General features: G+C 43.0%; 1 protein-coding gene across 2 annotated transcripts in view; it reads right to left on the reverse strand.

Annotated features, from left to right (window-relative positions):
- The window catches only part of CHD6 (chromodomain helicase DNA binding protein 6), a 176,886-nt gene that overhangs the window by 56,860 nt on the left and 107,946 nt on the right, over nt 1–12,080 (reverse strand). For both annotated transcript variants that reach the window (XM_080686871.1, XM_080686872.1), the window contains exons 18-21: nt 4,687–4,851; nt 3,223–3,402; nt 2,145–2,255; nt 69–271 (exon numbers count right to left, since the gene is read on the reverse strand). In XM_080686871.1, coding sequence (XP_080542997.1) covers nt 69–271; nt 2,145–2,255; nt 3,223–3,402; nt 4,687–4,851 — 659 coding nt within the window. The remainder of the gene's footprint in view (nt 1–68; nt 272–2,144; nt 2,256–3,222; nt 3,403–4,686; nt 4,852–12,080) is intronic.

Here is a 12,080-nt window from a genome sequence, read left to right on the forward strand (position 1 = left end):
TGGAGAGACACACTGGAAAAATTTCAGGGACTGAACACCAACAACAAATAGGCAAAGCCAATACCCACCCAAAGATGAGCAGGTTCTTCTCTACCCGGAAGCATTCGGCTCGGAGGTAGCGCCTGGTTTTATCATTGAGGCGCCTTGACCTCGTGGGCCTTTCATCAGAGTCACTGTCCAACTCTGAAAACTCCATGAGCTCATCCTCCTCAAAGGAGTTGTAGTGTTTGGTCTGCTTTCTCACACGAGGCCGGTCGAGCACTAAGCTTTCCTAGAAACAGAGAGGACTACTGAAGAGAAAGCCCTGCTTCTCTCTTCCCCATCGCAATGCACAAGCATATCCTGTTGACATTCCTCAAGACACATTTGGGAAAGAACCACACCCTGGTCTCATCCTCCAGCAGGAAAGGCTGTCCCCAGCACACCTGCTCTGTCCACGACAAGCAGCGGGGATTCTCTGGGACTGGCTGAAGTTGACGTGTCATCCGTCACCATCTGCCGTCTCTGCAGTCATTCTAACAGTAGGGGCAGGCAAGGCCCCACAGTGCCCAAAGTGACAGTCTGCTCTTGCAAGAAAGACAGAGTGGTGCACCCCAAACGTTCTGCCCAGCATGCAGAGGCAGGCTGCGTTCTGGAGATAGGACCAGTTGGAGAATTCCATCTGCTCAGCAACTTTCTCAAGAAAAACACATATTCCAGCTGTTCCATTTTCTGCCTTCCACTGGCACTAAATACTAACCTTTTGTCTTTCACCGAAAATATTATTCCTAGCCCAGGAACCTCTCGTTTTGGTGGCTCCCCTGGCCACAACCATCGCCTCTTCTCTTATCTCCATCATCTCATGCGTCTCACTCCTTACCCTTACATCTCTTTCCAAAGGCAGGCTAAGCTCCTGAATACTCCCCTATGTAGCCCAGGTAAATTTCTAGTATCATCCCTGCTTCAATCACCTTACTTCCCACCTGCTCCAACTGCTTCTTACTGTCCCTAGGGCAAGAACCCTTTCTCCTCCCCTTTGCCAACTTCCCTGCACACAGAGTAACTTCTTGACTGTGAAACTGTAAAACACAGGTTACTAAAGGACTGCACAATCTTCCTATTTGGAGAAAGAGTTGAATTAAACAACCTCTGGTGATCCTACAGAAGAAGAGTTAAGGCTGGGTGCTGGCTATTGAATCAGCTGGATATCTGCAGGAACTGTCTCCGGGCTTGTGGGTTCACAAGAGTTCAATACTCACCTAAGAAGACAGGTAAAAAGGGATGTATGCTCATCCTGCAGTGAGGCGACAGGTCTGAGACAGAGGGAGGGGGAACTAACACTTAAGGCGTGGGGTGCCTCACAAGGGGCTAGGCAGTTATAGTCATGAGTGCTATCACCACCTCCTTTTCAACTTGTTTTAGTGAGGTCAAGTACCTTGCCCAAAGGCTCACATCCAGTCAGGGGCAGAGGCAGTGTTCAAACTCTGGCTTTATTTAAAGACCATTCTCTCTCTTATGTATAGAAATAGAAAAATTCAAGATACTGAAAGAAAGGAAGTGAAGCCAACAAACTTTACTTATTTTGCTTTTCCCCTCTTCTCAGTATTCCTGTTTCTTTCATAGGAATGGTGAAAAAGAGGTAAAATAGTCACATACCAAGATTGGGATGTTGGCTTGGGCCAGAGGACTAAACTTGACCTGTTTGGCCAGTTCCAGTTCTAACTGCCTTGATCTCTCAGGTGCCCAGTATGTCCCATAGGTCATTTTAAATTCTAACAGCTAACGTTTATGAAGCTAAGCATGTTTTAAGTATATTACATCTACCATCTCATTTAAGAATTAGGGCTCAGGAGTAAATAATGACTTGAGCTGTGTGGGAATTTATAGTCCTATAAGACACAGTGAAATGTTCAATGGAATAAAATATTCTTTTTTTTTTTTTTTAAATAAATCTTTATTCAGATTATTACAATTATTTCTCCTTTTTCCCCCCATAGCTCCCCTCCACCCATTTCCCACCCCACCTTCTGCCCTTACCTCCCCACACTGTCCTCATCCATAGGTGTATGATTTTTGTCCATTCTCTTCATGAACCCCCCATACCCCTTTCCCCCTGAGAATTATCAGTCCACTCCCTTTGGAATAAAATATTCTTAATGCTGTACCTTTTCATTCTTTGCTTCAGTATCCAGTTCAGCTATTTTAGCCCATTTCTGCCAAAAATTCGGGTCATCTAAGGAAATATCTGTTCTGTTTCCTGAAGCCACAAAGCTAGCCTGTGAAGAAGATAAGCATCAATAAGCTGTGCTTGAACACAGTACACATTAATAAACACCTGTGTTCTTTTAAATGTATCAGAAACTCAAACAGAGCCTCGAAGCTATTCTTCTTCTTCTCTCTTAAAAGACTGGTTCAGGAAATTACAATTTCAACCTACAGGATCATTTTTTGAAACTTAAACTTGGAAGCAGGAAGACAGCCCTGGAAGACAATGGCAATATATTACTTGACATCTAGTTCCCTGTGAAAGAATTAATTCTTAAAACTTCCCTAGATAAAACTTTTCTTTCAGTTCACCAGTTACCAAATGCCTGCTACAGAAAAGGCACTGAGGTGGGCAGTATGAGGTGGACAGAGATAAGTGATGGCTATAAAGCACAAAATATCTTACTGAAAATGTCCCATGTCAAACAGGAGTTTAATTAGACAGGTCACAAAGCTCATGGAGCCTGTGGTCAGGGAAACCTGAGAGTGATCTGATAAGCGGTCTAATTAGCTGAATTCTAAATCCAGTAACTTGCAGGGTAGCACCTAGCTGGGATTATTGAATAAAATGTATTTTCTCATGAAATGAAAAAGATACTTGCTTGAGGTTGAGGACTTGGGTGTTCACTAGAAACTGACCAAGGAGTGTTCTGCAAGGGAATCAAAGTGACCACAAGGGCTTCAGAGCAGGCTTTGTGAACAGTGAATAGTGAGACTTGCGAGCTAAGGTGTTTATCCTGCTCGCTGAAAACCAGCTCCCAGAGGTTAGGAGTGGCGTTCTTTCTGTAGCTTCTAGCTCATTACTGACACATCCTCTAAGAACCTGTTTCTTCAGAGTGTCACACAGAATAAATGTGTAGCCAGAAAATTTCAATCCTGTACTTAGGGAAATAGAAGTCTGACTAATGAGAGTCAAAGCCTGAACAACTTTCTTTTCGCTCCTCGCAATGGACTCTGGAGAGAAGGTCCTATATATACCTTGGCAAAAGTGGACCCCTGCCCTTCAGACTGGATGGTGATGGTGTGGGTTCTCCTCTGCAGAATTTGGTCTATGTCTTCTTCACAGAATTTGGAGCCTTCGTCTTCTTCATCCATTAAGGCTCCATAAGCACCTTTCCGGAGCAAGTCCTCTACCTCCATTTTCGAAAGCTGCTGTACCTGGACAGGTCACCAAAGGCTACTCACAAAGTAGAAAATGCACAGGAGAAAAACAGCCTCAAATCTGGCCCTTGTGACTCAGTACACAGTACCTCCACTAACTGCACATATCGGAAGAATAAAGACGTGAACAACAAGCTTTAGAAAATGAAAGCCCAGATAAAGGCACTCAAGAGAACTATGGGGAGGGCAGGCAGACGATCCTCTATAGGGAGCTCCAGAATAAAACCCAGCCCATTTCCAATGACCCTAACGTTCTTCAGGACGTTGGTTATTACCAAATGTCACAAGCCATTAAAACTATGCACCATTAAAGAGGATATATTTAATGTTTATTTTATATTTCAGTTTGAGTCTGTATCTTTAAAAACCTCCAGATGTACCAAATGAGCTAAAGAATGATTTCTTCATTATTAAATAAATACATTAGTATTGGAAATGATGTCATTTCTTAACTAAAGAGAGGATCCTGTGCCAAGTGTGATCTTCTCAATTGCTTGTTGAAAACAGGAAATGGGGAGTTCAAAACTCCCCTTCCTGGTTTTAATTAAGAATCTGGTTCTCTTTATATCAATCACAAGAGGGAATTCCATAACTCGCAGCACTGGTAACTTGAAGTATTATACTTAGCAACACATGCATAGCTACGAGGATATAGAACATCTGGACTAAAGAGAATTCATTTAGAAGGTTTAATTCCCAACCTTTGATGCCCTGAGCCCAGATATTAAGGAGATATTCTACTTTGTTTGTCTATACTTTAATACAATTTAAGAATCTTAGCTGCAATTTTTATCCCCCTTAGAGGGGAAAAAAGATTTTATTACTTTAAGCTGCTAATCTATTCATTCATTTATTCCCTGACCATCATGCAGTGAACATCTTTAATATGCCAAGGACTGTTAGGGGCATTGAGGGATACAGATAAATAGGTTCCATTGTCTGGAGTATGAGATAAAAGCATGGTGACAATAGATAATTTAGAGTTAAGTGTAAAGATCTACTCACTTCTAACAGGCACTGTTAAAAAACTCTTTTTACTGAAATGTCACTGCATGTTGGGCAGTCCTACTACATAACTGTTCCTACAGATTTCCTTTATCTATCTATCAGATGCAGAGACCTGACCCGAATTACCCTCTAGGGTAGGGTATTACCCAACAAACTTGTTTGGCCTGACTCAGTTTGGTGAGAGTCAATCTTAAAACAGTTGCAGGAAGAATCCAGAGGCCCCAGCTGTGTGACAAATGCTCAAGGCTCCAGCACAGGTACCGTCATACTCACTCCATTGGTGCTGCCCTTTCGGTTGATATCCTGAAGAACAGCCTTGTCCAGACCCAGCTTCAGGCTGGCCTTATCAAACATTTCTCGCTCATAGGAGTTCCGAGTAATGAGGCGATACACCTTCACAGCTTTACTCTGGCCTATCCGGTGACATCGGGCCTGAGCCTGGGAAGGAAGGAGGGTCATACACATCATGTCACCAGATATAATGGCAGTGGCCCAAGGAATAGGGAAATGCTTAAGTTCCATGTGGTTTGAGTGGTCAGGTCTCAAAGTTATGAGTCATGGGACAGAATTCACCAAAATGCCAGCTGCCCTTTCAAGATCACTTATTTCATCACCTGCTATTTATTGACCACTGTGTACTAGGGTAAAGTGATGAGAAGAACATGGCATACTCCCCCCGCTAGCCTATGATCTTAGTGGAGGCACTCATTCCTGGGATCCGGTTCTGCTCTTTTGGGAAATGCCTCAGAGCTGGCAGCACCACTTTTTTTTTTTTTTTTAAATATATTTTTTTGATTTTTTACAGACAGGAAGGTAGAGGGATAGAGAGTTAGAAACATCAGCTGCCTCCTGCACACCCCCCACTGGGGATGTGCCTGCAACCAAGGTACATGCCCTTGACCGGAATCGAACCTGGGACCCTTGAGTCCGCAGGCTGATGCTCTATCCACTGAGCCAAACCAGTTAGGGCTGGCAGCACCACTTTTTAATTTTACTACACCAAATTCCACACACACAAAAGTAAAGTATAATAACCTCGTATAGACAATCCTGTTTCATCTATTATGCCTCTACCCGCCAAGATCATTAGGAAGCAAATCCTAGGCACCATATTGTTTCATCCTTACACATTTCAATATGTATTTCTAAAGATAAGAACTCTTGTAAAACATATTATCATTGCCATACTTCAAAAAATTAATACTCCGTTTCTTCCAATTTCCCTGCTTATCTCATACATACTTGTTAAAGCTCGCTTGTTTGGATCAGGATCCAAGGAAAGACATTACACTGTAACTGGTTGATATGTCTCAAGTCTCTTAATCTATAGATACTCCCTGCCTTTGATCTCTCTTTTTTCATATGTAATTTATTTTTCTGAAGAAACCAGATATCTGTCTTATAGTTTAATATAGTCTACATTTTGCGGTCTTCATTCTGGCTGTGTCTGAGAATAAGTGCCCCTGCTCCTTGTATCTCCCCTAAAGTGGAAGTTATATCTTGAGACTTAAGCAGACTAAGATTTCATTTTTGGCAAGTGTATTTCATACATAGTGCTGAATTTCCATCAAGAGGCACATGATGTCTGGTTATCTTTATTATGAATTGATGATCACTGTCCAGAACAATTGTTTCATTAAGGATTATAATTTCCCTTGTCAAATTTTTGGTTGCCCTGATGATACAGTTCATATAGGAGAGACAAGCTAAATGTTTAATTCTTTCTCTTTATTTAATCAGTTTCCAAAATAACATCCACCAAAGCGACTAAGGAAGATTTTTAATATTTTGTTTAAGAAACACAATGAGGTTACATTTAAATACATGTCCTATGTTTTATTGCACTGCTGTTATTATTTCTATTGCTGTTCAAAAATGTCCTGTGAGAACATTTTCAAGTTGGCTCCTGAGTTTTTTCTGACAAGATCCAGTCAAATATGGAAAGGAGGAAGACTAGAATAAACTCTGGTATTAAAATGGAGTAGGAGGTATCAGGATGAGCTCATGGTTAACGTGTGTGTGTGTGTGTGTACACATGCGCATTTGTGCGCATGCATACATACATACACATACAGATAAAGAAAAAGATATGGGTATGTCTGTATTTATGTTTGTATGTTATATCAAAGACCAGTAGTCTCTGATAGCTCCCATGCTTTCTGGTATGACAGTATGTTTCATGCTCCTATTGCATATTTCCTGCCCAGAAGTGGAGTCAGCCATTTATTTCAAGGCGTCCTAGTTTCTTTGATAGGAAATGGTGGTTGGAGACAACAGTCTGGATGCCCTAGAGATGCTCTCTGCTACTGGTTGGTCATTGTTTCTAGCCTATTAAATGGGAAAAAATAGAAGTGTTTGTGTGTGTATAGTATATACAGTCATGGCATATAAGACAAAACACATCATGAGATCATAACAATATTTTAAATCCATTAACCATGTATCTGTATCTCTTCAACCATGTTTAAAACTCAGTTCTTAACCACAACGTCATCACTCATTTGATTTATCCCACAATATATACTATTTAATAAAAGAGTAATATGGTAATTGACCATCCCTCCATGACACCCACAGCCAATCAGGAGGGAATATGCAAATTAGTGGGATAAAGATGGTGGCGGCCACGGAGCCAGCCAGAGCGGGCAGGAGGCTTGGGTCGCTCCTGGCGATGGAGGCAGCCAAGCTTCCCGCCCGCCTGGGCCGGCCGCAGAAGGAAGGGCCTGTGGGCGGCGGCCACATAGCAGGCCAGAGTGAGCGGGAGGCTTGGGTTGTGCCCGGCGACGAAGCTTGACTTCCTCCGTCGCTGGGGGTGACCCAAGATTCCCGCCTGCCCTGGCCGGCTATTGAAGGAGGGGCCTGTGGCTGGTGGCCATGGAGCCAGCCTGAGCGCATGGGAGGCTTGGGTCACCCGGGCCAGCTGCTGAGGGAAGGGCCTGCAAACGGCCCTCAGCCCCTCACCCAGACTGGCCATGCCACCATCGGGGTGAGGGTCCCCGCTGGGGGATGTGGCCAGCCTGAAAATGGCCCTTAGACCCTTACCCAGGCTGGCCACGTCCCCATGGGGTGAGGGTCCCCGCTGGGGGGAAGGGGGGTGGCCAGCCTGCAAACAGCCATCAGCCCCTCTACCAGGCTGGTCAGGCACCCCAGCGGGGACCCCCACCCTGAAGGGGGTGTGGCCAGCCTAAAAACAGCCCTCAGCCCCTCACCCAGGCTGGCCATGCCCCCCCAGCAGGGACCCTCACCCTATGGGGTCATGGCTGGCCTACAAACTGCCCCAGGCCAGCACTGTCCCCAGTGGGGACCCCCACCCCAATGGGGGGCGTGGCCAGCCTGCAAACCACCACAGGCTCCTCGCCCAGGCCGCCCCGCCCCCAAAGGGAACCCCCACCCTGATCCGGGACACCCTTTAGGGCAAACCAGGCGGCCCCCACCCACGCAACAGGCCTCTATACTAATAAAAGGGTAATATGCTAATTAGACTGGGAGACCTTCCAGGAGACCTTCCAGACGTTCTTCTGGACAAAACCATGGTGGCGGGGCCAAGGTAGAGGCGATTAGGGGCCAAGAGGGGAGGGCACTTGTGGGTGATCAGGCAAGGATGGGACAGCAGTTATGGGTGATCAGGACGGTGGCGGGGGGGGGGGCGTTGGGGATGATCAGGCCAGCAGGGGAGGGGGGGCAGTTGGGGGTGAGCAGGCTGGCAGGGGGGGCCAGTTGGGGGCAATCAGGCCGGCAGGAGGGGGTGCAGTTGGGGGTGAGCAGGCCAGCGGACAGGGCAGGTGGGGGCGAGCAGGCCAGCAGGGGAGGCAGTTGGGGGCGAGCAGGCCGGTGGGGGGGGAGGGGCAGTTGGGGGCGAGCAGGCCGGTGCGGGGGGCAGTTGGGGGCGAGCAGGCTGGCAGGCAGAGTGGTTAGGGGCAATCAGGCAGGTGAGCGGTTAAGAGCCAGCAGTCCCAGATTGCGAGAGGGATGTCCGACTGCTGGTTTAGGCCCACAGGGATCGGGCCTAAACCGACAGTAGGACATCCCCCAAGGGGTCCCAGATTGGAGAGGGTGCAGGCCAGGCTGAGGGACACCCCCCCGTGCATGAATTTCGTGCACCAGGCCACTAGTATATATATAACAGTCTCAGAAAAACAGTATCATTATAATCTCACCAAAATGTAATTACTGAAAAACACGTAAGATTTTTGTTTTCACCCATTTAGGGTTATATCCTACTACATATGTACAGTCAACTCATAGTGTTTTAAATACCCACTTGCAGGTAGGTTTCTTTTTCACAGTGGTAGGGTTAGCAGTTTTGAAACTGCTTTCTGTGTAATCTAGGATTGAGCAAATTAATACATATACTGAGAGCTGAAAAAGGAAATTACAAATATGGAAAGGAGGAAAAGTAGAATGACTGTGGTGTTGGAATGGATTGGAGGTTATCAGTGTTAACTCATGGTTAGGTATGCACATGTGTATATATACATAGAAATAGATGTGGATATATGTGTGTATTCATAATTAAGTTTATGTGTACACTTGTTCATATACACATATACATATGAAGGCATGTTATATGTATATGCATATTTATATTCTCTGTGTGTATGTATTCCAGCTATGTTCACTGAGAGGGTCTACAAGCAATAGCATTCCAGTGGCAAAGAATACAACTGAATCTCTGATCTTGGTTTCTAAATTCCATTGTTCATAAGACAGAACAAAGTCATGTTAGAGAAATGGTTAACTGGAGGGCTGGAGCAGACAAAGTATAAGATGAGCCTAAAATATGTTACTGTGCCAGAATGGAAGGAAGTACTCACTCAATGATGGAGATATAAAATAACACTCGAAACTTGAGGAGGCTGCCACTGGCTAAATCTAGGACTATTTGAACATCAAAAGAAATAAAGATAGCAATGGAATATAACCCACTGAATAAAAAAGAAACCATGAGTACATACTGACATAAATAAATGGGAGAAAAGGGAAAATTCTTTTTTATAGTAGTAGCCAACAAAATGTAGGGTGACAGAAAATCACCACCTTACAACCATCATAATGATGACTGATTCAGGCAAAGATAATCAATGGAAACTAAAATCAATGTGTAAATGTTGATGAGGAACAGGATATTTACATAGTTTCAAACTATCTACCCAAAATTGCTTATTAATTTCAAAGGGAAAAAATAGCAACTTATAGTAGAGAAATCTGGCAGATGCCACTTAACTAAGAGACCAAAGTCTATTATCAGACAAACAGACATCATATGTTCCTCTTATGTTATGTTGACAAGGACATATCACTTCAGTAGTAGTATTACTAAACCTGAATCCAATCCTGAGGAGACACAAACAGAAACTGAGGGACAGTCTATAAAATGACTGGCCTGTAATCTTCAAAAATATCAAAGTCATAAAAGGAAAAGAAGTATCGATGAACTGACTCAAGTTAAAGGGAGCTAGAGAGAGGAGAACTTTATGTAATGGGTGATCCTGGGCTGGATTGTAGGAGGAATAATAGCTATAACGAATGTTGAGAGAAATTACAGAATTTGAATAAGGACTATGGATTGGAGACAGTATTCTCATTTCCTGATTCTGAGAACTGAACTGTGTTTATATAAGAGAATGTCCTGGCACTTAGGAAATACACACTAAAGCAGCAGTCACTAACCAGTGGTCCACGGACCACTGGTGGTCCGTGAGGTCTGAAAGGTTGGCGACTGCTACACTAAAGTACTTAGGGGGCAACTTACTCTCAAATGGTTCAGACAAAAATGGTGTGTGTGCTAGTATGTGTGCATGAGCATGTTACATCTATGTATGCATTCAGAGACACAGAGGAGAGGGTTAAAAAGGGCAAAAATAACAAAGTCAATGCGGCAAAATGTAAACAGTTGGTGAATCTGGATAAAGGGTATATAGGACTTGCAAACTGAAATCATATCAAAACGACAATGAAAAAAAGATTAAATATAGGCATTTGAAATAATTTCTCTCTTGAGTTCATGCTGTTTACTTGATATACAGCCAGATTCAACTGTTTAGTTTTGCTTTGAATTTTAAAAATAAATTTTTCCCTACATTAATTTAATCACAATGAAGGTGGTGGGAAATAAAAAATTAGACCCAGTAACTTTGCAAAATGGCATTTTGATTGTATACTGTAAGACTAATAACCAAAAAAAAACAACACAAAAAAACACTATATAGTCCAATATTACAGGCTGGTAAATTTACTTTTCACAGAATATGGGCTAGTAATTCTGAAATTAGTACACTTATGCGTATATTAGGATTGAACAAATGAATAAATATACTTTGTTATGATAATGGGATCCAGGCTTCTCACAGCCAGGGAAAGGAGTTTCAAATAAGGAAGTGGGAAAGGCTAGAAAGAATTCTGTGGTGTTGGTCAGAAATCTCACTATGGATGGACAGAAATGGAATAAATAGAGATGTGTGGTATGAGCATTTGTGTTTACACACACACACACACACACACACACACACACACACACACATATATGAAATATATATATATATATTTCCTAGCTCTGTCTGTTCAGGGTGTCTAGAAGCAATAATACTCCAGTAGCAATGGGCATACCTAGTACCAAATCTTAGTTTCTAAATGCCATCCTCAAATAAAAGGAATGAGGGATCCATGGAGAAATGCCAATTCCATGGCTAAACCAGGAAAAATGGGGCATGAACCTGAACACCTCGTGGTGCTAGAAAGGAAGTACTCAAAAACTGATGGCAGGCCCTAGCTAATTTGGCTCAGTGGATAGAGCGTTGGCCTGCGGACTGAAGGGTCCCAGGTTCAATTCTGGCCAAGGGCACATGCCTGGATTGCGGGCTGGGTCCCCAGTAGGGGGCGTGCAGGAGGCAGCCAATCAATGATTCTCTCTCATCATTGATGTTTCTATCTCTCTCTCCCTCTTCCTTCTTCTCTAAAATCAATAAAATATACTTAAAAAAACCCCCACAAAAACTGATGGCAGCCTGTCACACAACACAGGAGCCAACATGAAGGACGAACAAATGACCAAATCTGAACAACAAAATAAACAATGAGAGTAATGAATTATAACCCATAAAATAAATATTATTGAGTCCATACTGACAAGTAAATAAATAGTGGGCAAAGGTCAACTGTTCTTTCTAGTAGAATTCCAATTAATATCTGCAGAAGGAGTGACTGAAACAGAAAATTACCTTTAGCCAAACACCATAATAATAATTAATGAAGGCAAGAACCATTGATGAATGCTAAAATAGGCAAAAGTATGATGAGAAACAGGTTAAAGTCTCAATATCTCCTCTCAAGATATTAACTTTAAAGGTAAAAAGAGTTACTTTACAGTAGAGAAACCAGGCAGATCCTACTCAACCAAGTAATCAAGATTAACATCACAAGTAAGGTATTGAAATCATATACCCCATGATATGATACACAGAAAAGGTTATAACATCACTTCTATGATATTCTTGTCCAAAATGCATAACTTCAAAATCTGATAAGAAAACATCAAGCAAACACAAATTGAGCCATTTTAGAAAACAGGTGATCAGTACCCTTCAGAAGTGTCAAGGTCATGAAAAATAAGAAAAGACGGAAGTTATTACAGACTGGAGCTGGCAAAAGAGTCATGACTTCTACAGGAA

This window comes from Plecotus auritus (assembly GCF_963455305.1).
Source record: "Plecotus auritus genome assembly, chromosome: 8".
Taxonomy (NCBI): Eukaryota; Metazoa; Chordata; class Mammalia; order Chiroptera; family Vespertilionidae; genus Plecotus; species Plecotus auritus.